At 47.1% G+C, this 27530-nt stretch overlaps 1 protein-coding gene across 1 annotated transcript; it reads left to right on the top strand.

Annotated features, from left to right (window-relative positions):
* The first annotated feature begins 1907 nt into the window (after nt 1–1907).
* LOC132832459 (zinc-binding protein A33-like) lies at nt 1908–26705 on the top strand. Its single transcript, XM_060850482.1, has 6 exons — nt 1908–2301; nt 10164–10259; nt 11628–11861; nt 14294–14316; nt 14410–14525; nt 26137–26705. The coding sequence occupies exons 1-6, from the start codon at nt 1927–1929 to the stop codon at nt 26703–26705; spliced, it is 1413 nt and encodes a 470-aa protein (XP_060706465.1). The 5' UTR covers nt 1908–1926.
* Nucleotides 26706–27530: the final 825 nt, after the last annotated feature.

Raw genomic sequence — 27530 nt, 5'->3', positions numbered from 1 at the left:
AGACTAGGGCTGGGTGTGGAGGGAACTACAGATAAAGGGGTTGGTGAGGACAGGGTGGTGAAGTGAGGATAGGTGATGACAGTCGACTGTATGACCTGGTTGGTCAATGGTGAAATCAATTCATTTGGTGGCAGAGATTGTGGAAGTGAGGGGGAGGGACTGGGAATGGAGTTGGGGGATGGAGAGGGAGGTTATTTGAAACTGGAGAACTCAATGTTGAATCCTCTGGGCTCGAGTGTGCCCAGGTGATAGATAAGGTGTTGTTCCTCCAATAGGAGCTCTGGTTTGTTTTGGCAATGGAAGAGGCCAAGGATGGTCATGTCAGAAAGGGAGTGGGAAGGGGAATTGAAATGGGCGGTGACTGGGAGGTCTGGTTGGCCCCTGCGGGCCCAGCTGCGATGCTCGGTGAACCATTCCCTAAGTTTACGTTCAGTCTCCCTGATGTAGAGAAGACCACATTGGGAACACTTGATACAGTTAACTCAGTTGGAAGAGAGGCAGGTGAACCTCTGACTGACCTGGAAGGCTGTTTGGGGCCCTGGATGGAGGTGAGGGGGTGGTGTAGTGGCAGGTTTTGCATCTTTTCTTGTTGCAGGGGAAGGTACCTGGGGCTTCGTTGGTGGGAGTGGAGTGAACCAAAGACTGTCAGACGGAACGGTCCTTGCAGACTCCTGTGGGAACGCAGTTTAAAGCACTCCTCTCCAGATTAGCTGCTCTGTCTTTGTCCTCCTTCAGAATAAGTTGAAAACATATTGATATTTTTACTGACCAGAAACAAAGTCAGACCAGTGAGGCAGACTGATTCCCTGTGTTAGAAACAAAACTCACTTCTCAATCAGCCGGAGACAAAGCCATGGAAACAAGGACAATTTATTACAAACTTGCAAGTCCGGGCACCCCGCTAGCCTGGCAAAAAGCACAAAGCTGTCTGTTATGCAATCATTTTTATACAGTTTGTGTGTTGCAGGCTCACATTCCCTTTCCCTATTCTTACCCTATCATAATCATTTATTTCATCTCATTCCCTTATTTGGCCTTTACTTGTGACTAACCTTAAGATAATTACTTCACTTGTTTTTCTCTTTCCTTATCTATGTACCAGGCTGTCCTTGGATGTCTGCATTCCTTGTTCTGTTACTGTCAGCTTTATTGTGAAAATGCCCTTACTTCTTCTTTTGTGGTCAGCTACAACACTCCATAGTTATTTCCGAGCTTAAAGCTACTTTCTTTAAAACTACTTCTCTAAAAGACCCCCTATATTCATTAAAGTCTTAGCCTTAAGTATACTACATGTTACAAGAAATCCATGACTGTTTGTATAATGTCTCACCCCTCCCCCATCTACAGAAATTACACTCCACTAGCACTTACAACAATTAGTGGGTGGCACGGTGGCACAGTGGTTAGCACTGCTGCCTCACAGCGCCTGAGACCCGGGTTCAATTTCCGACTCAGGCGACTGTGTGGAGTTTGCACGTTCTCCCCGTGTCTGCGTGGGTTTCCTCCGGGTGCTCCGGTTTCCTCCCACAGTCCAAAGACGTGTGGGTCAGGTGAATTGGCCGTGCTAAATTGCCCGTAGTGTTAGGTAAGGGGTAAATGTAGGGGTATGGGTGGGTTTCGCTTCGGCGGGTCGGTGTGGACCTGTTGGGCCGAAGGGCCTGTTTCCACACTGTAAGTAATCTAATCTAATTACATTTCTATCTCGCCTGCAGAAAACCTACATTTCTTATTTCCCACACCTGGTTAAAAATTAATGAACAAGATTTGTTTATCTGTGATCTGTTTATCTTCCTACCTTGCCCTGCCTTTTTCTGGAATCTGTTTATAATGTTGCTGCTGGAATGAGGAACCGAAACTGAAAGTACTTCACTGAACACTGATCACCATTTTACTTTGAGCACAGAGCACAGAGATTACTCCTTCACGATGGAAACTGACCTTTCCTGTGCTGTTTGCCATGATCTGTATAAAGATCCTGTCTTACTCGACTGTGATCACAGCTTCTGTCGATCCTGTGTGACCCAGTACTGGGAGAGAGCTGACACTGCCTGCTGTCCTGTCTGTAGAAAGGAGACTTCCTCCAGGACCCTGAGACCCAACCGCACTCTCTCCAACATCGTGGAATCATTTGTAAAATACGGTGGAGGTGGTGAAATTCTGCAGGAATGCAGCCGACACAAGGAGAAACTGAAATTATTCTGTAAAACTGATAATCAGCTCATCTGTCTCATCTGCCAGTCTTCAAAAAGTCATCAAAACCACGAGGTGCTGCCAGTGGAAGAAGCTGCCGAAGAGTTTAAGGTGAGGGGACACTGAGTAAAATACAATACAGAATCCTGCAGGGAACATTCAAAGACTCAGGTTTGAGTGTCTCACAATGATTATTATTAAACTACTTTGCAAATCTTTTTCCTTCTGATAAACGACGGAGGGTGGTAGATTTCCTTTAGTCAAAGCTGCCTTTTACAACAAAAACTGACAATTATCCAATGCTTTTAATCTAATAAAACATCATAAGGTATTTCAGAGGAATGTTCTACAATTACATTTGATATGGGTGATGTAATTTCTGCAGTTTAACTAAGGGTTAATAAGTAAGGGCGAACTGTGAGACTGAATGTAAGTTAGCCTGGAAACAGGGAGAAACTGTTATGTCAAAAACATGGCGGTTTGTAACCTTGAATGAAACTGACATAAGCTGTTAATTAAAACTAGGCTGCTATGAAGCTAGGTAACCTTGGCAATAATACAATAGAAGCTCTCAGAATATTAGAAACATACAGATAACCAAGGCCTGGGATAGAGAAAAATAATGTAATGTTTAAGAAACAGGTGGCCATGATACAATAGTAGCTCTCAGAATATTAGAACCATACAGATAGTCAAAGCGTTGGCAGAGAGAAGTGTGAAAGGTTTTGACCAATGGAATTGTTAAAAACAATATAAATCAAAGAATTGGCAGAGAAAAGCGTGAAATGTTTTAACCAATGGAATTGTCATTAATGTTTTTACATGTATAAATATCAGTGCTGTAAAATCTTCCGTCGTGATTTTCCGAAGCTTTTTTTTGGAAGCCGCCCAAACTTGCAAGTTTGAAATAAACATCCGTTGCTCATTTGTGTGTCTCGCAGCATTTTGATTTGCCACAGGAAAAGCGGTAGCCAGAGGGGATGAGGGCTGGTGCTGTCAGCTTGGAGTTCGCCTCCTAGGACGGGACCTTGTGGACCGTCTCCCTTGAAGTCAAGGGTTAAAGGACAGTCCGCGGTCGGCAGAGTGTGGAGGCAGAACTCGGTTGATCTGAACCATAGCCCTAGTGTAGAGTAGTTAGCCGAGTGTCAGGGACTATTCTCCGGAGATTTAGAATACCTAGACAGAATTCACTTATAACAAATTTGGGGGCTCGAGTCCGGGATACTAAAAAGAACTCCCACGGGAGGCTCTGAATGATTCCGGGACACTGTGACACACACAGATATTTGAGCAAACGATGTGAATAGGAAGCGCTCATAATAAAGTAAAAGGTTGAAGTTTTGATAAGGTAACAGGTTGAAGTGTTATCTTGAGTCGGACAACTCCGTGCACGGATCAAGGTAAGAACCTTCTCTGGTATTTGGGGTTTTCACGGAATTGAGAAGTGTACACTGCCTTGTCGACTCCGTGGTTGTGACAGGTAACCAGGAAATTAAGGGTTAACTTGGTAACCGGGATAAAAGGGTTGACTAAGTAACCGGAGTATAGCAAACAGGTTAGCCTGAAGACCAACCATGGGTGGCCAATGTTCCGGGTCGAAAAAGGAACGGGAAGACGAAACCCCGAAAATTCCCCCTGATAGATTCTACAGAGATTGTGGAGAGCGGAAGAGATTAGTTACAAACTGATAGTGTTGAACCCCGTTTCTGGATGGTCTCTATTATCTTCACATAGAAGCCGTATAAGGGGGACAACTGAAGTTTATTTTTACCAACAGCTTGCAGTAAGACCGGCAGAGAGAGAGAGAGAGTGCGAGAACAGCAAGCAAAACATTTAACCCTTTGTGATTTGGTTTGAATGCACATTTGTTTGTTGGTGATTGAATGAGGAAGTTTTATTCACTGGAGCTTGAGTTCCAGGATTGTTTTAAATGTGATTTTTATGTAAACTTAACATGATTTTTTTTCAATATGTGAAGTACAGTTGAAGTTTTAGTTCAACAGTAGGCTGTCGAAAAAAAAGACGATAACTTCCATGGTTATTATCTGAGACCTTGGATTCGGCCATTAGAATTTTTTTTAACTTGAATTGACAAATTATTGTAAGACAGCTCTGATTATTTTACGACCTAAAGTATTGTAATTGAGAAATGATTGGTCAGGAGTACATAAGAAAACTAATTTTGGATCTAAATTAGGGTACTAAATCTGGGTGATTACAGTGGATTTCAAAATTGGGAACTGTATGCATTTTACATTTTAAATATTAAATCCTGAATAAATAGACGTAAATATATAAATATGTTTACAAGTTAGGAACAGGCTTTAAAGTTAGTCAAGCATGAATTAATAAATTGGTGTCTGAGGATATAAGAAGCTAGGAACATTGCAATATTTCTTAAAAAAAGGAAGAACGTAACGACTAAAGTGCCGATAGGGGACAAGGAGATTGGGTTTGTGTATGACCCCCTCACCAGTGGGGAGGTCGGAACATTTAAAAGGAAATGACGGTCCTGGTTGAGAATCCGATAGGATTGTCAGAACAAATTAATTTATTTTTGAGGCCCGGTCTGTATATGTGGGCTGAGTTAATGTCTATTTTTGAACATAGTATTTACTGGGGGAGAAAGGAGACTTATATAGGGATACTGGATAGGGAATGTGTTAATTGAGATTTTAAAAAAAACTAGTAGCAGCGCCGGTATTGAGCTTGCCGGACAATTTGGCATGAGAGGGGGATGGTTAGGGGTGAGGACAAATATCCCCTTCAGAACCCTAACTGGGACCACCACATTATAGAAGGGATAATACGTCAGACTTGCGAAATTTGATAATCCAAGGGATACAAACTTGCATCCCCAAACAGCAAAATGTAGCCAAGGTTTTCGACCTGAGGCAGGGAAAGGACGAGTCTCCCTGTGCGTTCTTACACAGATTAAGGGAGTCGGTTAGGAAATGTTCGAGTATAGACCCAGATGGGGAAATAGGATGAGGGATGGTAAAGGTTCACTTCGTGACAAAGGCATGGCCTGATATCCAGAAGAAGTTACAGAAGATAGAGGACGGGAGCGGTAGAAATGAGTCGGAGTTGTTACAGGAGGTTCAGAAGGTATTTGTATAGAGAGACATAGTGGCGGAGAAACGGAAGGCTAAGATAATGGTAGAAGGGAGGACTGTGAGTCCCCTGGGAGGATGAATGAAGGACACAAGGATGTCGCGGAAGGGATAGAGGAAGTTGGCAGAAGGGTGGTGAAGAGAAGTGGAATGTCCAGGGTAAGGGCTATGGACAATGGAGGCCGAAACCCGCAGGATGTTATCACTGTGGGAAACTAGGTCATTTCAAACGAGAATGCCCGGAGTTACGGAGAGAAAGAGAGGGCATCTACGGGATGGAATGTGAATAGGGAAAGGAGTCAGATAAATAAGGCGGATATCTAAATCTGAATATTTATGTATATGTGAAAGAGATGGGCCGGCCCCGATAGGATCTCTGTGTGTAAATTTGATTGTGAAAAATAAAGTAGTCTCTGTGGATGTGAGAATTTCTGTTTGTGTATGGATCTTTTTGTGTGAAATTCTCTGCGAAAATCTGTGTGGAAAAGTGCAAGTAAGAAATGCTGCAAGCTTTATCATGGTGTCTGTGAGAAAGAATCTGGCAGAAGGCTTCTCAGCTAACAAGCAGTTTAACACTTTGTGCTCTGGCTTGCATTCATCTGTTTGTTAATGGTTTTATGTTTAAAACTTGTTGTTTGTCATTTGATTCAGTGTGCTATTTTTGATTGTAATTTTATGAATGCTTAACGTTATTTTCTTTCATGATATGATTTTATTAGAACTTAAGGAGGGAAAGGAGGACCATTCATGAGATTAAGGATGAGGTAGTAATAAGTTAGAACAATTGCAAATTCACATAAGGGGTGGTATTCACCTTCAGGAAAATGAGGTATATAGGCTGCCGATAAGGCAGAGGGGAACAGAAACTCTGAGGGCAGATGCGAATTAATATGGGTAACTTGAGAGTGAGTTTCAGGACGTTGGGACAGTAAGTAGACTGTATTGCACTGAGATTGTTCGTGGGGGCTAGAAAATGCTCTTATTTATACACTAATAAAATCATGCCACATAATTTAAAAATTTCATAATCATAGGCTACTTCAGTACTAAAGACAGTCCGCGGTCGGCAGAGTGTGGAGGCAGAACTCGGTTGATCTGAACCATAGCCCTAGTGTAGAGTAGTTAGCCGAGTGTCAGGGACTATTCTCCGGAGATTTAGAATACCTAGACAGAATTCACTTATAACAAATTGGACACTGAGTCACATCAGGTGATGTCAGAACAATGATCAGAGGCTTGGTCAAAGAGGAAACGTTTATTTTCCTGAAACAGAAAGAGAAAGGGGGGGAGAGAGAGAGAGAGAGAGAGAGAACATTCTCGAAGCTCAGGGCCTGCAATGCAAAAGGTGGCGACACCGATGGGGGAGTGTTTAAAATGGGGGTGTTCAAGAGGCCAGAATTGGATTAGAGGAGGTGATGAAAACAGAGAATGGAATCCTGAACAGGGAACATTCAGAGATTCAGGTTTGACCATCTTTCAGTAATTAGTCTTCAATTACTTAGCAGTTAGATGAAATTGTTCACTTGAGAACAACAATGAAAACATATATCTAATCAGTATTTTAATGTCAGAAAACTTGCAAAGGCCCTTATCGGGAATGTTATGAAGTGAACTTAGACACCAAACCACATCAGGTGACATGAGGGCCATGGGCAGAAGCTTGGTCAAACAGGGAGAGGTTTATCCTCCTGAGGGAGAGAGAGCGAGAGAGAGAGAGAGGGAGGGAGAGAGAGAGAGAGAGAGAGAGAAATGGAGAGATTTTGGGAGAATTTTCCAGAAGCTCGTGGTCCTGGCTGCTAAAGGTTCAGCCACCAATGGGGGAGTGATGAAAATCAGGGATGTTCAGGATTTGATGACAGCCGATGTCTAACAGGATTGTGAGGCTGAAGGACATTCCAAAGAAACAGGGAAGACAAGGCCAGAGAGATGTTTTAAAACAAGAATGCAGAACGTTTAACATTTAGGAGGCCACGTGAAAGGAGTTTGTAACCTTGACACTTGATGATCTGATCCTTTCCTCTGTTCCCCACCCTCTGCCATGTTCCTCACTCCCCCTGTCACTGTGCCCGATTTCAGTGACCTCCCTGAGCATCACCACCTCCAAGCTCAGATCCATCCAGCCTAACATTGACACTGCCCCTTGTCCAACACCCCCACTCCCTCACCCTTACCAACAGCCTCATCATCCAATTCAGTTTCTCACTCTGAATATGTAACTCCCACCCTTCCTTGTCCCCCATGTCCCATCAGTGAAACTCTCCTCTCTGCTTCTTCCAACTCTCTCCAACCATATCCTTTAAGTTTTCTTCCTTGCCCATGCCTTTCCCCCTTCCCACCATCATCTGGCCCTTTATCTGTGCCTTATCCAGCCTGGCTGCCTCACTTGGACAGGGACCTGCTGCCTCCCTTTACTGCTCCGTAACCCATTGGAGAAGTCTGCTGTGACAGTGACTACTCCCAGGCTGGAGTCCCGCTGTCCTCCTGGGAGTCTCCTGCTGTGACCGAGTTCTGAGCAGAGCTGTTACTGCAGGGAGCCTGGTGTCAGGCACATGAGGGACATGTGGGAACTAACTTGAGTAGAAACCCCATGAATCAGGGACAAGGAACACCACCAACAATCACAGAAACACAGAAATTTACAGCACAGAGGGAGACCATTCAGATGGTGGTGAATCTTTGGAATTCTTCACCCCAGAGACCTGTGGAAGCTCAGTCACTGAATATGTTCAAGACACAGATCCAGAGATTTCTAGAGAGTGATGACATCAAGGGGATATGGGGATAGTGCAGGAAAATGGCACTGATGGAGATGATCAGCCCTGATCTAGAATAGCACAGCACGGCCTGAGGGGCTGACTGGCCTACTCCTGCTCCAATGTGTCTGCTCAGCCTATTGTATCTGTGCTGGCAGATAAAGAGCCACCAGTCCTGATCCCACTTTCCAGCTTCTGTCCTGGAGCCTTGGAAAATGTTTTGACTGTTTTCATGGACCAGATCGGACCCCCTTTAAATATTTTAAGAAGATAGCCCAGGCTCTAACATTTTCTTATTTTAAAGGAAATTACACATTATCTGTACCAGATCTTTAGAAGAACATGTTTTTTTTAAGACTCCCTACAGTGCAGAAACAGGCCATTCGGCCCAACAAGTCCACACTGACGCTACAAAGAGTAACCCACCCAGACCCATTCCCTGACCCTATTACTCTACATTTACCGTTGACGAATGCACCTAACCTACACATCGCTGAACACTATGGGCAATTCACCGAACCTGTACAGCTTTGGATTGTGGGAGGAAACTGGAGCACCCAGAGGACACTCCACACAGACAGTCACCTGAGGCTGGAATCAAACCCAGGACCCTGTGAGGCTGCAGTGCTAACTACTGAGCCACCATCCCGCCCATAAATCTGATGCAACTGGTCAAACTACTCGATGTTCAGCAAAGCACAACTTATTTAAACAGTTTCATTAAAATACAACCAAAGAAAGAGGAATTTAGAATAACTTAATAATAGGTGCAGCGAATATTACTAATTAACTGTTCCAATGTCGGAAAATCCAATAAACACACCCATGGAAAAAGGAAAATTCAGATGTAGTTCTCCGATTAAAGAGAAAAAAAAAATCTCGAGAAGTTTAGAGAAAATAGCAGTGAAGCGACGTTCACTGAAGATTCTTTTGAGACCCTAATATCTTCTAATGTAACTGAAAAAACCCAAACCCAGAGAGAGGAGAGCTGGCCACACCCATTCAGGCTGGTAAAAAAACCCAATGTCCCCCAGGCTGTTTCCTCACAAGGTCTGCAGTAGCTAGTTCAGTCCCTTTGCCTTACAACCTCTCTTCAAAAAAACCAGGACAAATAACCTCTTAAAGTGACAGCATTGTCACACTGTGACAAGGGTTTCTATCTCTCCCACATTTTCAGGCACTGAAACCCAAACTGGGTGAAAAGATATCTCAGTTCCCAGCTAATTCTTTCAGCAATTCCACTGACTCAATCAATAAAATCTCTGCTCAGGAAGGTATGTCCTTCCTATCCAATTTCTCAGGGCCCTTCATAATTAACTGCAGCTCAATCCGATCTCCTCAGTCTGCCCCATCCTAATGGAAATAGGCCTGATTTATTCATCTTTCCTTATGTGTACAATTCTCCATGGTAACACACTGCTGTGGTGTGGGCCCATCCTTCCTGTAATGTGGTGAGCAGAACGGGGTTCAGTGTTCTAGCAGTGGTGTTATTAATGATTTCTACAATTCAAATGTATGCATCCTGCTCATATCGTTTATACACTGACCATTAAATAAAGTTCCCATATCTCATTAATAACATTACCTTCCTATGTTGCTACCTTCAAGGACCTCTGGACACGTTCTCTAAAGTCCTCTGTGCCTCTACACCTCTCAGTGTCTGACCAGTCCTTGTGGATTCTCTCCCAATGCATCACCTCCCCGGAGTGAATTTCATTTACAACGTCTCTGGCTCTGTTTGTTACACTGAACTCTATGAAGCAACATTTGTACTTTTATGGCCTTCGTTCAATAAAACCAGAGAAAGTTCTGGCAGAAGGAGGCCATTCAGTCTGAGTACAAATTTACAACCACCCATACTGATCCCACCGTCCAGGCCCTGACCCATAGTCTTGCAGGTTACAACATCTCTCATATCTCCACAATCAAACTAGGCAGCAAATTCCAGACAAATGCCACTAATTGACTGAATGTTTTTCTCAGACTTGATTTAATCATTCCCCCAGTCATCCCGAGTCTGTGCCAATATGAATTTCAATTTGATGATGTTTCATTTTTGGGGATTGTTTTTCTGAAAATGTGCTAATTAATTGATGGTTTTGTTCAGGAGGAACTGGAAACCTCCCTGAAGCCAATTCAGGAGAAGAAGAAGGAATGTGAAACTGTCAAAAGTGATTATGAGAAAACATTGTCCCACATTCAGGTACTTATGATCTTACTTTGTTCTATATTTTGTACAGAATTGTAACCATTCAGAATTGCACTGTGCAGAATTCCAGTCTCCATATAACAAATAGATATTGCATGAACTAACCTGGATATTTTCATGAGAGAGAAGAAGGTTGAGAGGTGACTTAATTGAGACATGTAAGATAATCAGAGGGTTAGATAGGCTGGACGGTGAGAGCCTTTTTCCTCAGATGGTGATGGCTAGCACAAGGAGACATAGCTTTAAAGTGAGGGGTGATAAATATCGGACAGACATCAGAGGTTGTTAGAGAATAGATGGGGCATGGAATGGTCTGCCTACAGCCGTAGTAGACTCGCCAACTTTAAGGGCATTTAAATGGTCATTGGATACACATATGAATGAAAATGGAATAGTATAGGTTAGATGGGCTTCAGATTGGTTCCACAGGTCGGTGCAATATCGAGGGCTGAAGGGTCTGTATTGCGCTGGAATGTTCTATGTTCTATCAGAATTTAGCACTTTTAGGAATGATTGAACAGGTTGTGAGTCATTTCTTTGGAAAAGAGAAGACTGAGGCTAATCTGTTTGAATTTTTAAAAATTCTAATAGGATTTGAAAACGTGGATCCAGAGAAGATGTTTCTACACATCATGGATTTGACCAGATTGGGAAAGTTTTAATAATTTACTGATATGAGTCAGACATGAACAGTGCATTGGGTACAGGAGTTAGGAGGTCATGTTGCGACTGAACAGAACATTAGTTATATCACTTCTGGAATACTCCTGGAATTCAATTCTGGTCTCCCTGCTGCAGGAAAGATGCTGTGAAATGAGAAAGGCTTCAGAAAAGATTTACAAGGTGCTGCCAGGGTTGGAGGAACTGAGTTATAGGGAGAGGCTGAATAGGCTGGGGCTGTTTTCCCTGGAGCATTGGAGGCTGAGGCATGACCTTGTAGAAGTTTATAAAATCATGAGGGGCAGAGATTGGATGAATAGCCCAGGTCTTTTCTCTAGGGCCGTGAAGGCTGAAACTGCAGGCCATAGGTTGAAGGTGAGATGAGAAAGATTTTAAAGGGACCTGTGAAGAGGGTGGTGCATGTATGGAAAGAACTGCCAGAGGAAGTGGTGGAGGCTGGTACAAGAATAACATTTAAATGACATGGGGATGGGTGGATGAATCAGAAGGGTTTGGAGGGATGTGGGCCAAGTGCTGGCAAACGGGATGAGATTAATTTGCATATCTGGTCAGCGTGGATGGGTCTCACTGAAGGGTCTGTTTCTGTGCTGTACATCTTTATGACTCTATGACTGCTCAGGCTGAACAACATTTTAAAACTCTTCATTTGTTTTTGTTCAATCTGATTCTTATTTCCCAAAGGACCAAGGCGTAAAAACAGAGAAACAAATTAAAACTGAATTTGAAAATCTTCATCAGTTTCTCCGTGAGGAAGAGAGGATTGTGTTGGAAGATCTGAAACTGGAAAAAGAGGAACACAGTCAGGAGATGAAGGAGAGGATTGCAAAGATAACAGAGGAAATCTCAACCCTTTCAGTCACTGTTCAGGATATTGAACAAGAGCTGAGGGAACAGGACAGCATCACATTTTTAACAGTAACTATTTATTTTTCTTTCCTTTGCCTCTTTTCTTTGAGATTGTCTTGATGAATTGCAGATTCTATCCTTAAAATGTAGAGTATAAACCTCACTGAGTAACAGCACGCCAGTGACCTGGGACATTGGGTTTTCTCTGTCTCACACCCAAGAGCACAAACACTGTCTTTAACATGGAAATGACACAATCTGGAGTGTGTCCACTCCAGGGAAATACTACAGGGGAACATTGTAATGAGCTGAAACCATGAGGAAAATCAGCTTCATAAAGAGTGAGAAACCCTCAGGATGGTCAGACCATTCTCCCCTGAGGGTACATTTCCAGTCCAGCTGCTGATCAGACTCTGGGACCTACAGTGCAGGGACCGGCCAGGCTGTAACATGTTTACAGTGTCCCTGGCTGGAACAGGAATGGTTCTGTCCAGGAGAGAGAACTCTCCACAGGCTCAGATACACAGACAGATCGAGCTTTCTCTCAGCAGTTAAATAGTGAAATGTTCAGACAATGGGAGGGGTGTGTCCCCACATGACAACCATTTATATCAGAATCAATATGATTTTCCGTAATTTCCACTGTGTTCAGTGAGCCCCTGAGAACTTAATGTAGGTAATTCACTGTTGTGTATTGAAATGCTGAAGGGGGCAGTTTGTGAAGCAGTGTGATACCAACAGCAAGGGTTCAATTCCCATCACTGAGGTTACCATGAAGGACCCTCCTTCCCAACCTCTCCCCTTGTCTGAGGTATGGTGGCCCGCAGGGTAATCACCACCAGTCATCTCTCCCCAATGAGGGAGCAGCCCTTTGGCCTGGTAAAGACTATGGCAACACCACCGTCTGCGGTGCCAGTGTGGGCTGAGGGGTAAATGTTGACCAGGACACAGGGAGAACCCCAGTGTTCCTCTTGGGATCTACTCAGTTCATTGTTATTTTAATTTCAAAAATATACTTTATTCATAAAGCTACCTTTATATACACAGGCAGTAAAGCAGTTTGGTTCTGTCCAGTCACATATGGAGAAACAACAAACATTGGAGCTTGACTCTATCCACCAAACAAACCAAAGGCAGTTGTGACTTGTCCAAGACTAGATTTACATCCATTTGAGGCACCAGGAAGGACTGATAACTGAACGGATTCACTTCAATAGAAAGCCCTCAGACAGTGGTCTTTCCCCACTGTGCCTGGGCGGCAGCTGCCCCAAGGTTTAATGTGTCCCTCAGCACGTAGTCCTGGGCCTTGGAATGTCCCAGTCTGTAACAGTCGGTCAAGGTCAACTCTCTGTTTGGAAGACCAACAAGTTTTGGGAGGTCCAAAGAACATCTTTCACTGAGTTGATGGTCCTCCAGGCGCAGTCACTGTTTGTCTCGGTGTGTCCCTCGGGGAACAGACCATAGAGCACGGAGTCCCGCATCAGGGAGCTGCTCTGGATGGACCTCGACACAAACCACTGCATCTTCCTCCAGCCTTCCTTTACAAAGGCCCTTTCCAGAAGGAGATGTGTGACAGTCTCTCCTCCCTGCAGGCACTTCGAGGGCAGCATGTGGTGGCATAGACCGACCGGGCGTACATGAAGGATCTCACAGGTGCCCTCTCTAACCACGACAGGATCTAGCCTCTCTTTTTCCCTCAAGGTACTGACCACTTCCTGATGGATTGTGGTGAAAGGTGTTTCTCTTTGTAAATGTCTCCATGACGGACAGTGATGGGGAACAGTCCAACTACTTGGAGCATTCCACAGCAGTGAGGCCAGGCCCATCCTTCCCAACACCGGACAGGTAGAACCTCAGTACATAGTGACACTATTCAATGGGGAGAGAGTGTAAACCTCAGTTTAACAGCTCAGCTGAAACCCAGTCCATCTGACAATGGAGTTGCCATTCAGCTGGTTGGACATTGAGCTCAGAGTGACTCACAGTGAGTGTCCCTGACATTATAAGTCAGTCTGTATGGTTCAGGGTTTCAGGTTACACAGAGTGGCCTGACTGCAGACAAAGATTCGGAGACTGTCTGATGAGTCCTGGTACTGAACATAAAACCAAAATTGCAGCTTCACCCTCTTTCCAGGAGGGTCAGTGAATTCTATTGGACAATCCTGGTGTGGATTCCCAGAAACAATTGTCTTCAGGACACATACACATTATAACAGGGAAGTAAACATTAAAGTGACTCTGTAACCAATAAACTAATCCCAGCAATTTAACATCCATGAAGATATTCCAATTGGGTTGGATCTCTGTGAGTTGTTCTGTGCAGTAAGATCCAGTAATTTGTAATATTGTGGAGTAACTCAGTCCAGTGAGGACAGGAAGACACTGCCTAATAACTTCCTGAACTTAAAATGTTCATGTTTTGGGGAATCCTGTCTGGAACTTTACTTTTTGTCATAAAATGATCTCGAAACACTAACTGTAAAAATGTTTTTGTTCCACAGAAATTTCCGGATACAAAGAAAAGGTAAAGCTTACATCCTCGATTTGATTTTTATTTCTAACATATCCCTCTCCCACCCTGGAATGACCCAACACTGACCTTTATCTCCTGTTTCAGAGTGAAGCAAACTCTCCCAGAGCCACAGAAGGTTTACCCTTTAATAAATGTGGGCAAGTACATCGGCTCCCTGCAGTACAGAGTGTGGAAAAAGATGCTGACGGTGATTAATACAGGTGGGTGTGAGCTTCCTGACACCAGCTCTTCAACAACTCTCATATTTATGAGTAGAAGGGAGCTGTGTATTCACAATAAATGTTTAATTGTCTTCGTAACTGATAAGATTTCACTTCAGTCAGTTTTCTATGAAAATACAGAATTGACTGATCACAGAGTCACAGTGACCCGCTCCACCTGCTGGACACTCCTAGTATTGCGAAGGGACATTGCTTCTTCAACCTCCCTTTGTGGATCATTGACCCAACATTCTGGTGATCTTTATCCATCTTCCACAAAACTCCAGCATAAGATCCTGTTCCTTCTTTGATTATTCTGTCTAACAGCAGTCAGACTGGATTGCGATGGTCAGAGGCTAATGGTCACAAGTGACTGTTTGTTTCCAACAGAAGGACTTCCCTTAAACTGATGTCAGTGGCTGCAGCTTCCAGATAAAAGGCCTTGTTGGGGTGGACAGCTCCCAGAGCTGGGCCAGGCTGCAAGTCCCTCTCTCTGTCACACACACCGTCTCAGTCTGCACCTCGTCAAGGGGCAGCACTCCGAAAGCTTCGGTTTCAAAATAAACCTGTTGGACAATAACCTGGTATTGTGTGACCTTCTGACCATGTCTGTCTGTCTGTCTGTCTGTCTGTCTCTCTCTCTCTCTATGATAAGCACTGTCTCTCCCTGTCACATGCACTGTCAGTCTCTCTCTCTCGCTGTAATACACACTGTCTCTCTCTCTCTCTCCGTCTCTGTTACACTCACCATCTCTCTATCACACATACCATCTCTCTCTGTGATACATACCATCTTTTTCTCTGTGTTTCACACTCACTGTCTTCCTCTCTCTCTCTCTCTCACTCTGTTGCAGTCACTATCTCTCTCTCTCTCTCTCTCTCACTCTGTCACACTCATTGCATCTCCCACTGTCAAACACATCATCCCTCTCCCCCTCCAGCTCTCTGTCACATAAACCATCTCTTTCTTTCTCTCTCACTCTATCATGCAAACAGTCTCTCTCTCTCTCTCTCACTCTGCCCCTCTGTCAGACACACCATTTATCTCTCTCTCTATCATCACACTTGCCATCTCTCTCTCTCTCATACTAACTGTCTCTCCCTTTCACACACATCCATTTCTCTCTCTCTCGCTATCACACACTGTCTCACACACTCTATCTCTCTCTGTCACACTCACTGTCCCTCTCTCTCATAAACCATCTCTCTCTCTCTCCGTCATACACTCTCTCTCTTTCCCTCTCTGTCAGACTTGCCGTGTCTCTGTCTCTCTCTCACTCTGACACACTCCTTAAGCTCTGTCTATATCACAGACACCCTCTCTCTTTGTCTCTCTCTCTCTATCACACTCACTATCTCCCTCCCTGTGTCTCCCTTTCCCTATCTCTGCCACACTCAACATCTCTCTATCTCTCGCTCTGTCAAATGTTTCCTCTCACTCTCTTTGTCATACACACCGTCTCTCTCTCTCTCTCTCTTTCTCTCTCTGTCAAAAACATCACCCCCCTCTCTCCCTCTGTCACACTTGCTATCTCCCTCCTTCACTTTCTGTCACACACTTTCACATGCACCAATCTCTCTTTGTCGCTGTCACACTCACGGTCTGTCACATCCACTGTCCCTCTCTCTTCATGGAGAAACTGTCTCTCACCCTCTGTCACACATAATGACCCACTCTCTCTCTCTCCCTGTCATTCAAAACTTCACTCTCGCTGTCATAGTTGCCACCTCCCTCTTTCTCTTTCTCTCTCTTCGTTACACACCATCCCTTTATCTCTCTGTCACAACACTGTCTCTTACTCTCTCTCTCTCTATTTCTGTCTCGATCACACTCAAATTCTCTCGCTCTTTCGCTGCCACATACAGTGTCTGTCCTGCCTCGGTCACACACACCACCTCACCCTCTCACCCTCTGTCACACACAATGCCTCACTCTCGCACTCTGTCACACACACCGCCTCACTCTCTCACCCTCTTTCGCACACACCGCCTCACTCTCTCACCTCTGTCACTCACACACCGCCTCACTCTCTCAGCCTCTGTCACATACACCACCTCACTCTCTCAGCCACTGTCACACACACCACCTCACTCTCTCACCCTCTGTCACACACACCACCTCACTCTCTCAGCCTCTGTCACACACACCACCTCACTCTCTCACCCTCTGTCACTCACACACCGCCTCACTCTTTCAGCCTCTGTCACACATACTGCCTCACTCTCTCACTCTCTGTCTCACACACACCGCCTCACTCTCTCACTGTCTGTCACTCACACCGGCTCACTCTGTCACTCTCTGTCACACACACTGTCTCACTCTCTCTCTGTTACACATAACCTCTCCTTTCATCAAACTTGCCATCTCTGACTCTGTTTATTTTTCTCTGTCACACACACCATCTCTCTCCCTCCCTGTCACATTCACTATCACTCTTCCTCTCTTTCTCTCTGACACACACACCTTCACTGTCTCTGTTATGCACACCATCTTGTTCTGCTCTCTCTCTCTGTCACATACACTATCCCTCTCTCTGTCACATAAACTGTCTCTTTCGTTTTTCGCCCTCTGTCACACAAACCACCTCACTCTCTCACCCTCCGTCACACTCACCACCTCTCTCTCTCACCCTCTGGCACACTCACCGCCTCACTCTCTCACCCTCTACACACACAGCGCCTCACTCTCTCACCCTCCGACAAACACAGCGCCTCCCTCTCTAACCCTCTGTCACACACACTACCTCATTCTCTCATCCTCTATCACTCACACCGCCTCACCCTCTCACCCTCCATCTCACACACACCGTCTCACTCTCTCACCCTCTGTCACACCCACCGCCTCACTCTCTCATCCTCTGTCACACACAGCACCTCACTCTCTCACCCTCTGTCACACCCACCGCCTCACTCTCTCACCCACTGTCACACTAATCACCTCACTGTCTCACCCTGTGTCACACACCGCCTCACTCTCTGTCTGTCACTCACACCGCCTCACTCTCTCGCCCTCTGTCACACACACTGCCTCACTCTCTCACCCTCCATCTCACACACCCCGTCTCACTCTCTCACCCTCTGTCACACCCACCGCCTCACTCTCTCACCCTCTGTCACACTAATCACCTCACTGTCTCACCCTCTGTCACACACTGCCTCAATCTCTGTCACTCACACCGCCTCACTCTCTCACCCTCTGTCACACACACCACCTCACTCTCTCACCCACTGTCCCCACACACCGCCGCACACTCTCACCATCTGTCACACTCATTGCTTCACTCGCTCACTCTCCGTCACACACACACCTTACTCTCTTATTCTCCGTCACACACACATCACTCTCTCACTCTCTCTCACACACTGCCTCACTCTCTCACCCTCTGTCACACACACCACCTCACTCTCTCACCCTCTGTCACACACACTGCCTCACTCTCTCACCCTCCATCTCACACACACCGTCTCACTCTCTCACCCTCTGTCATACACACCGTCTCACTCTCTCACCGTCTGTCACATACCGCCTCACTCTCTCACCCTGTCACACACACCACCTCACTCTCACCCTCTGTCACACACTCCATCTCACTCTCTCACCCTCTGTCTCACACACCGCCTCACTCTCTCACCCTCTGTCACACACACTGCCTCACTCTCTCACCCTCCGTCACACTCACCGCCTCACTCTCTCACCCTGTCACACACACCACCTCACTCTCACCCTCTGTCACACACTCCATCTCACTCTCTCACCCTCTGTCTCACACACCGCCTCACTCTCTCACCCTCTGTCACACACACTGCCTCACTCTCTCACCCTCCGTCACACTCACCACCTCACTCTCTCACCCTCTGTCACACTCACCACCTCACTCTCTCACCCTCCGTCACACTCACCACTTCACTCTCTTACCCTCTGTCACACACACCGCCTCACTCTCTCAACCTCTGTCACACACACCGCCTCACTCTCTCACGCTCTGTCACTCACACCACCTCACTCTCTCACCCTGTCACACACACCACCTCACTCTCTTACCCTCTGTCACACACAGCGCCTCACTCTCTCACCCTGTTTCACACACACCGCCTCACTCTCTCACCTCTGTCACTCACACACCGCCTCACTCTCTCAGCCTCTGTCACATACACCACCTCACTCTCTCAGATACTGTCACACACAACACCTCACTCTCTCAGCCACTGTCACACACACCACCTCACTCTCTCACACTCTGTCACACACACCACCTCACTCTCTCACCCTCTGTCACTCACACACCGCCTCACTCTTTCAGCCTCTGTCACACACACTGTCTCACTCTCTCTCTGTTACACATAACCTCTCTCTTTTCATCATACTTGCCATCTCTGACTCTGTTTATTTTTCTCTGTCACACACACCATCTCTCTCCCTCCCTGTCTCATGCACTACCACTCTCTCTCTTTCTCTCTGACACACACACCTTCACTGTCTCTGTTATGCACACCATCTTGTTCTGCTCTCTCTCTCTGTCACATACACTATCCCTCTCTCTGTCACATAAACTGTCTCTTTCGTTTTTCGCCCTCTGTCACACAAACCACCTCACTCTCACCCTCTGTCACTCACACCACCTCACTCTCACCCTGTCACACAAACCACCTCACTCTCTCACCCTCCAACAAACACAGCGCCTCCCTTTCTCACCCTCTGTCACACACACTACCTCACTCTCTCACCCTCTGTCACACACAGCACCTCACTCTCTCACCCTCTGTCACACCCACCGCCTCACTCTCTCACCCTCTGTCACATTAATCACCTCACTGTCTCACCCTCTGTCACACACCGCCTCACTCTCTGTCTGTCACTCACACCGCCTCACGCTCTCACCCTCTGTCACACACACACCGCCTCATTCTCTCACCCTCTGTTGCTCACACACTGCCTCTCTCTCTTACCCTCTGTCACTCACACCGCCTCACTATCACCCCCTGTTACACACACCACCTCACTCTCTCACCCACTGTCCCCACACACCACCGCACACTCTCACCCTCTGTCACACTCATTGCTTCACTCATTCACTCTCCATCACACACACAACTTACTCTCTTATCCTCCGTCACACACACCTCACTCTCTCACCCTCTCTCACACACTGCCTCACTCTCTCACCCTCTGTCACACACACTGCCTCACTCTCTCACCCTCCATCTCACACACACCATCTCACTCTCTCACCATCTGTCACACACCGCCTCACTCTCTCACCCTGTCACACACACCACCTCACTCTCACCCTCTGTCACACACTCCATCCCACTCTCACCCTCTGTCACACACTCCATCTCACTCTCTCACCCTCTGTCTCACACACCGCCTCACTCTCTCACCCTCTGTCTCACACACCGCCTCACTCTCTCACCCTGTCACACACACCACCTCACTCTCACCCTCTGTCACACACTCCATCTCACTCTCTCACCCTCTGTCTCACACACCGCCTCACTCTCTCACCCTCTGTCACACTCACCACCTCACTCTCTCACCCTCCATCACACTCACCACTTCACTCTCTTACCCTCTGTCACACACACCGCCTCACTCTCTCACCCTCTGTCTCACACACTGCCTCACTCTCTCACCCTCTGTCACACTCACCACCTCACTCTCTCACCCTCCATCACACTCACCACTTCACTCTCTTACCCTCTGTCACACACACCGCCTCACTCTCTCACCCTCTGTCACACACACTGCCTCACTCTCTCACCCTCCATCTCATACACACCGTCTCACTCTCTCACCCTCTGTCTCACACACCGCCTCACTCTCTCACCCTCTGTCACAAACACTGCCTCACTCTCTCACCCTCCGTCACACTCACCACCTCACTCTCTCACCTTCTGTCACACTCACCACCTCACTCTCTCACCCTCCGTCACACTCACCACCTCACTCTATCACCCTGTCTCACACACCGCCTCACTTTCTCACCCTCTGTCACAATCACCGCCTCACTCTCTCACCCTCTGTCACACACACCGCCTCACTCTCTCACCCTCTGTCACAATCACCGCCTCACTCTCTCACCCTCCATCTCACACACACCTTCTCACTCTCTCACCCTCTGTCACACACAGCGCCACACTCTCTCACCCTCCGTCACACTCACCACCTCACTCTCTCACCCTCCGTCATACTCACCACCTCACTCTCTCACCCTGTCACACACACCGTCTCACTCTCTCACCCTCTGTCTCACACACCGCCTCACTCTCTCACCCTCTGTCACACACACCACCTCACTCTCTCACCCTCTGTCACACACACCGCTGCACTCTCTCACGCTCTGTCACTCACACCACCTCACTCTCTCACCCTCTGTCACACACACTGCCTCACTCTCTCACGCTCTGTCACTCACACCACCTCACTCTCTCACCCTCTGTCACACACACTGCCTCACTCTCTCACCCTCCATCTCACACACACCGTCTCACTCTCTCACCCTCTGTCACACCCACCGCCTCACTCTCTCACCCTCTGTCACACCCACCGCCTCACTCTCTCACCTCTGTCACACTAATCACCTCACTGTCTCACCCTCTGTCACACACCACCTCACTCTCTGTCTGTCAGTCACACCGCCTCACTCTCTCACCCTCTGTCACACACACCACCTCACTCTCTCACCCTCTGTCACACACACTGCCTCACTCGCTCCCCTCTGTCACAGACACACCGCCTCATTCTCTCACTCTCTGTTGCTCACACACAGCCGCACACTCTCACCCTCTGTCACACTCATTGCTTCACTCGCTCACTCTCCGTCACACACACACCTTACTCTCTTATCCTCCATCACACACACCTCACTCTCTTATCCTCCGTCACACACACCTCACTCTCTCACCCTCTCTCACACACTGCCTCACTCTCTCACCCTCTGTCTCACACATAGAACATAGAACATTGAACAGTACAGCACAGAACAGGCCCTTCAGCCCACCATGTTGTGCCGACCACTGATCCTCATGTATGCACCCTCAAATTTCAACACACTGCCTCACTCTCTCACCCTCTGTCACACACACCGCCTCACTCGCTCCCCTCTGTCACACACACACCGCCTCATTCTCTCACCCTCTGTTGCTCACACACCGCCTCACCCTCTCGCCCTCTGTCACACACACTGCCTCACTCTCTCACCCTCTGTCACTCACCGCGCCACACTCTCTCACCCTCTGTCACACAGTGTGCCTCACTCTCTCACCCTCTGTCACACACGCCGCCTCACTCTCTCACCCTCTGTCACACACACCGCCTCACTCTCTCACCCTCTGTCACACTCACCGCCTCACTCTCTCACCTTCTGTCACACACAGCGCCACATTCTCTCACCCTCTGTTGCTCACACACTGCCTCTCTCTCTTACCCTCTGTCACTCACACCGCCTCATTATCACCCCCGTTACACACACCACCTCACTCTCTCACCCACTGTCACACTCATTGCTTCACTCGCTCACTTTCCGTCACACACACCTCACTCTCTCACCCTCTGTCACACACCGCCTCACTCCCTCACCCTCTGTCACACACACCGCCTCACCCTCTGTCACACACACCGCCTCACTCTCTCACCCTCCGACAAACACAGCGCCTCACTCTCTCACCCTCTATCACACACACCGTATCACTCTCTCTCTGTTACACATAACCTGTCTCTTTTCATCATACTTGCCATCTCTGACTCTCTAATTCTCTCTATCACACACACCATCTCTTTCTCTCTCTCTCTCTCCCTGTCACATGCACTATCTCTCTCTCACTTCCTCTCTGTCACACACACTGTCACTGTCTCTGTTATGCACACCATCTTGTTCTCTCTCTTTCTCTCTGTCATACACAACCTCTCTCTGTCACACTTGCCATCGCCCTCTCTCTCTCTATCTCTGTGTCACACACACTTTCTCTCTCTCTCTCTCTCTCATCATTTCTGTCAGACACACCGTCTCTCTTGCTTTCTCTCTCTCTGTCACACAAACCTTCTCTCTCACCCTCTTTCAACACACGTCCTCTCTCTCTCTCTGTCATACACCACCTCTCTCTCTGTGTCACACTTGCTGTGACCCTCTGTCTATGTTTCTCTGTAACACACACCATCTCTCTCTTTCTCTCTCTCTCACTCTCTGTCACACACACCACTTCTCTCTCTCTCTGTTATGTACACTATCTCTCTCTATCTCTCTGTCACACACACTATCTCTGTCTCTGTCATGTACACCATCTCTCTCTATTTCTGCCTCTGTCACGCACACCGTTTCTCTTTCTCTCTCTCTCTGTGTCATACGCACTGTCCATCCCATTGTCATACAAACCGTCTCTTTCTCTTTTTTACCCTCTTTCACACACACTGCCCCACTCTTTCTCTCTGTCATACACAACCTCCCTCTGTCACACTTGCCACCACCCTCTCTCTCTATCTCTGTCTCACACACAATGTCTCATTCTCTCTCTTTCTCACTGTCTCTGTCAGATACACCGTCTCTCTTGCCTTCTCTCTCTCAGTTACACAAACCTTCTCGCTCACCCTGTTTCAACACACATCCTCTCTCTCTCTCTCTCTCTCTCTCTCTGTCATACACAACCTCTCTCTCTATGTCACACTTGCTGTGACCCTCTGTCTATGTCTCTCAGTCACACAGACCACGTCTCTTTCTGTCACACACACCATCTCTCTCCCTTTCAGTTACACACGCCATCTCTCTATATCTGTCTTTATGTTAAAAACACAATGTTTCTCTCTCTTTCTGTCTCTGTCACATGCACCATCTCTCTCTGTCTGTCACAGTCTCTCTCTCTTTCTCTATGTCACACACATCCTCTCTATTTACACACACACTGTCACTTTCTCTCTCTCGCTCTCTCTCTGTCCATGCACCATCTCTCTCTCTGTCATATTCACTGACAATGTATTGATCTAACATCAGCAATGAACAAATTAACAGAATTACTCACTATTCCTTCATTCAATTAAATTCTACTGGAATGAATGTTTCAATAACACAGTTCCCACATATAAATCCAATTCATAAGAGCAATAAATTAAACTTAGTCTCTCAACATGACACAATCTATGTCTTCTCCGCTGTCTCCAATCTTCCTTCTGCTGATCTCACATCACAAACACCTTTCTTTTGATGATTCTTCTGTGAGGATTTGGAGCTGGAAATGGTGCATTTGATGGGTCCTTGTTAGAGAGCTTCATCATATTGTGACAAAGTCAGCTTTGTCTCTCTATGACATTTGGCTTCTCTCAATTTTCAAAAAAACCCTGCCTTCAATATTCCTGATGATGCACCAAATTCTCACAACGTGATTGGTTTCAGGCTGTAAACACCATCAGGTTTAAATTCAGTGGGTTTTGAATGGCAGAGTGTTTGGTTTAAATTAATTGGTCAAATTCGACTTGTCGTCAAAACAGCAGCAAACCTCAGGTGCCCGTGAACAAAGCCAACAGGAACATGTTTCCATTTTAGAACAGTCTGTCTCCCACAGCTGCACACAGACCTCCTTCTCTGCTGAACTCCAAGCTTAAAGAGCACTTTTCCTCCGAAAGGGACCACACTCTGCTTTTCAATTCATTTACAATTTTACTATTTTTACACACCAACTTTGTGACACTCTGTCACACTCACCATTACTCTCTCTCTCTCTGACTCTCGCTCTGTCACACACTCATCCTCTCTCACTCTCTGTCACAATCACCGTGTCTCTCTCCCTGTATCTCTGTCCCTCTGTCGTAATCATAGTCTCTCTCTCTCTCTCTCTCTCCGTCTGTCTCTTTGTCATACACACCACCGCAATCACCGTCTCACTCGCTGTCGCTTTGTCATTCACTGTCACACATATACATCTCTCTCTCTCTCTCTATCACACATACCATCTCGCTCTCTCTCACACTCACTCTCTCCGTGACACACACTGTCGCGCTCTCTCTCTGTCTCTCTTTCTCACTCCCACTCTATCGCAGTCACTGTCTCTCACTCTGTCACAGACACCGTCTCTCTCTTCCTTTCTCTCTGTCAAATGGACCATCTCTCTCTCTGTCTCTCTCTCTCGCTCACTCACAGAATCATAGAGAGGTACAGCACAGAAACAGACCCTTCGGCCCAACTCATCCATGCCGAGCAGTTATCCTCACCTAATCTAGTCCCATTTGCCAGCACTTGGCCCATATCCCTTGAAAACCTTCCTAACCATAGACCCATCCAGATGCCTTTTAAATGTTGTAATTGTACCAGCTTCCACCACTTCCTCTGGCAGCTCATTCCATACATGCATCACCTTCTGCATGAAAAGGTTGCCCCTCAGGTTCCCCACCCCAGGGAAAAGACTTTGTCTCTTTAACCCTATCCATGCCCCTCATGATTTTATAAACCTGTATAAAGTCAGCCCTCAGCCTCCGATGCTCCAGGGATAATAGTCCCAGCCTATTCAGCCTCTCCCTATAGCTCAAATCCTCCAACCTGGCAACATCCTTGTAAACCTTTTCTGCATCCATTCAAGTTTCACAACATCCTTCCGATAGGAGTGAGACCAGAATTGCGCATAATATTCTAAAAGTGGCCTGACCAATGTCCTGAACAGCCGCAATATGACCTCCCAACTCTGATACTCAGTGCTCTGATAAAGGAAAGCATACCAAATACCTTCTTCACTATCCTATCTACCTGCAACTCTACTTTCAAGGAGCTATGAACCTGCACTCCAAGGTCTCTGTGTTCAGCAACACTCCCCAGAACCTTACCATTAAGTGGAAAAGTCCTGCTCATTCTATCATTCAGCATCTCTCTCTCTATCTCTCTGTCACACTCTCTGCCTCTCTCTGTGTCTGTCACAAATGCTGTGCCTCTCCCTCTGTCACACAAACCATCTCTTTCTCTCTCTGATACTCTCGCCATCTCACTCTCTCACTTTATCACACTCACTTTCTCTGTCTACATCACACACAACATTCTCTCTCTCTGTGATACACACACCATCTCTCTCTCCCTGAAACCATACACTGTGTGTCTCTCTCTGCCACACTGACTGTCTCTCTCTCTCTCTCTGTCACACTCACCCTCTCTCTCTCTCTCTCCCTGTCAGAGATACCATCTCTTTCCATCTATGTTTCTGTCACACTCGGCATCTCTCTGTCAAATTCACCGTCTCTTTCCTTCTCCGTATTTAGCCCAGACATAGTTCCCCTCTCTCTGTCACACACATCCTCTCTCACTCGCTCTCTGTCACACACACTGTTTCTCCCTCTCTCCCTCTTTCTCTCTGTCACACACAGCGTCTCTCTCTCTCTCTCTGTCGCACACTGCCTCTCTCTTTCTCCCCCTCTCTCTCTCTGTGACACACTGTCTTTCTCTCTCTCTCTCTGTCCCATCCTCTCTGTGTAACGGGGTTTCCTCAGCCTCATTGCAGGGTCTATCCCGAGTGCTGTTTAACCCCTTCCCTGGGGATGAATTTCTAATCCTGGGTCGATGCTGATGTTCCCAGTCACTAAGCGGCTGTGAGAGTTACAGTGAGTGTGACTAACATTTTATTGGTGTCCCTCTGTTCCCAGCTCCAGTCACCTTGGACCCTAATACAGCCCAACCTGCCCTTCTCCTGTCTGAGGACCTGAGCACCGTGAGAGACACCGGGAATTGGCAGCAGCTTCCCGACAATCCGGAGAGATTTGGTTACTATGGCTGTGTCCTGGGATCAGAGGGATTCACATCAGGGAAACATTCCTGGGAGGTGGAGGTGGGGAATAAGACTGAGTGGGATGTGGGTGTGGCCAAGGAGTCCATCAACAGGAAGAGGGAAATCAGTCATTTCACACCGGATAATGGATACTGGGTATTGGTGCTGAGAGAGGGGAATAAATACTGGGCTAACAGTTGGTTAAATCTCAGTGTGAGTCCGAGGAAGGTCCAAGTCTGTCTGGATTATGAGGGAGGGAAGGTGTCCTTTTATAACTCAGAGAACAAGAGCCATATCTACACTTTCACTGGGACATTCACTGAGAAACTCTATCCTTTCTTCAGACCGGGGAACACTGATGGGGGTAAAAACACAGAGCCTCTGAAAATCTGTCCCCGGAGAGTAACAATCCAGGAGGATGGGGGATTCATCGCTTCATCCAAATAAAGAGCCTCTCTGTGGGGGGGGGAGGGGAAGATCCCACACACTGGGTCACTGGGTGGGGGAGGGGAAGATCCCACACACTGGGGTGGGGGGGGGAATGGGAAGATCTTAAACGCTGCGTCACTGGGAGGGGGAATATCCCACACACTGGGTCACTGGGTGGGGGAGGGGGAAGATCCCACACACGGGGTCACTGGGTGGGGGAATGGGAAGATCCCATACACTGGGTCACTGGGTGAGGGGAGGCCCCCATTCTTGGAGCAGAGGGGCTTTCCTGGTTTGCTCCTCCTCTTCCATGATGTGAAGGGGCTGCTGCTCCATTTCTGGATCCACTTTAGCCCCATGTTCCTGACCTTTGACCACCGGGTGCAGTGGGGACCAGGCAGATCGGGAGACCTCTTCATGGGCCTGGTCCTGGGCCTGGTCAAAGTGACCCTCAACAGGGTGCAGGCAGTGGGCAGTCAAGGGAGGTGTTCGTCCTGACTGTCTGACCCTCTTCCTCAGCTGGGTCAGTGCCTGGGTGTCCCTAGAGATCGGGCAAATGGTGTCCATGGGTACACTTCAGGCCTTCAGTGGCTGGTGGGCACAGGGGGCACTGGACTGTCATTAATCCTGGAAATGCCTTTTTACTAAGATTTCAATTTCCTTTAAAGTCCTCTTTCTTTTGGTCACAGTGGGTCAGTCCTGTCCCTTTTAAATCGAGGATTCATTGTTTCTGGGTTCTTCACAAAGGGTTTAAATAGACCCAAACTGAAACTGGAACGTTTGGGTCAGGAAGTGCGTGTGTGTAATCTTGCAAATAAATTGTTATAAAATTGTGGAACTACT

This window comes from Hemiscyllium ocellatum, chromosome 35, assembly GCF_020745735.1.
Source record: "Hemiscyllium ocellatum isolate sHemOce1 chromosome 35, sHemOce1.pat.X.cur, whole genome shotgun sequence".
Classification (NCBI taxonomy): Eukaryota; Metazoa; Chordata; class Chondrichthyes; order Orectolobiformes; family Hemiscylliidae; genus Hemiscyllium; species Hemiscyllium ocellatum.
The sequence above is the reverse complement of the archived record's forward strand: the minus strand, read 5'-3'. Positions and strand labels throughout refer to the sequence as shown.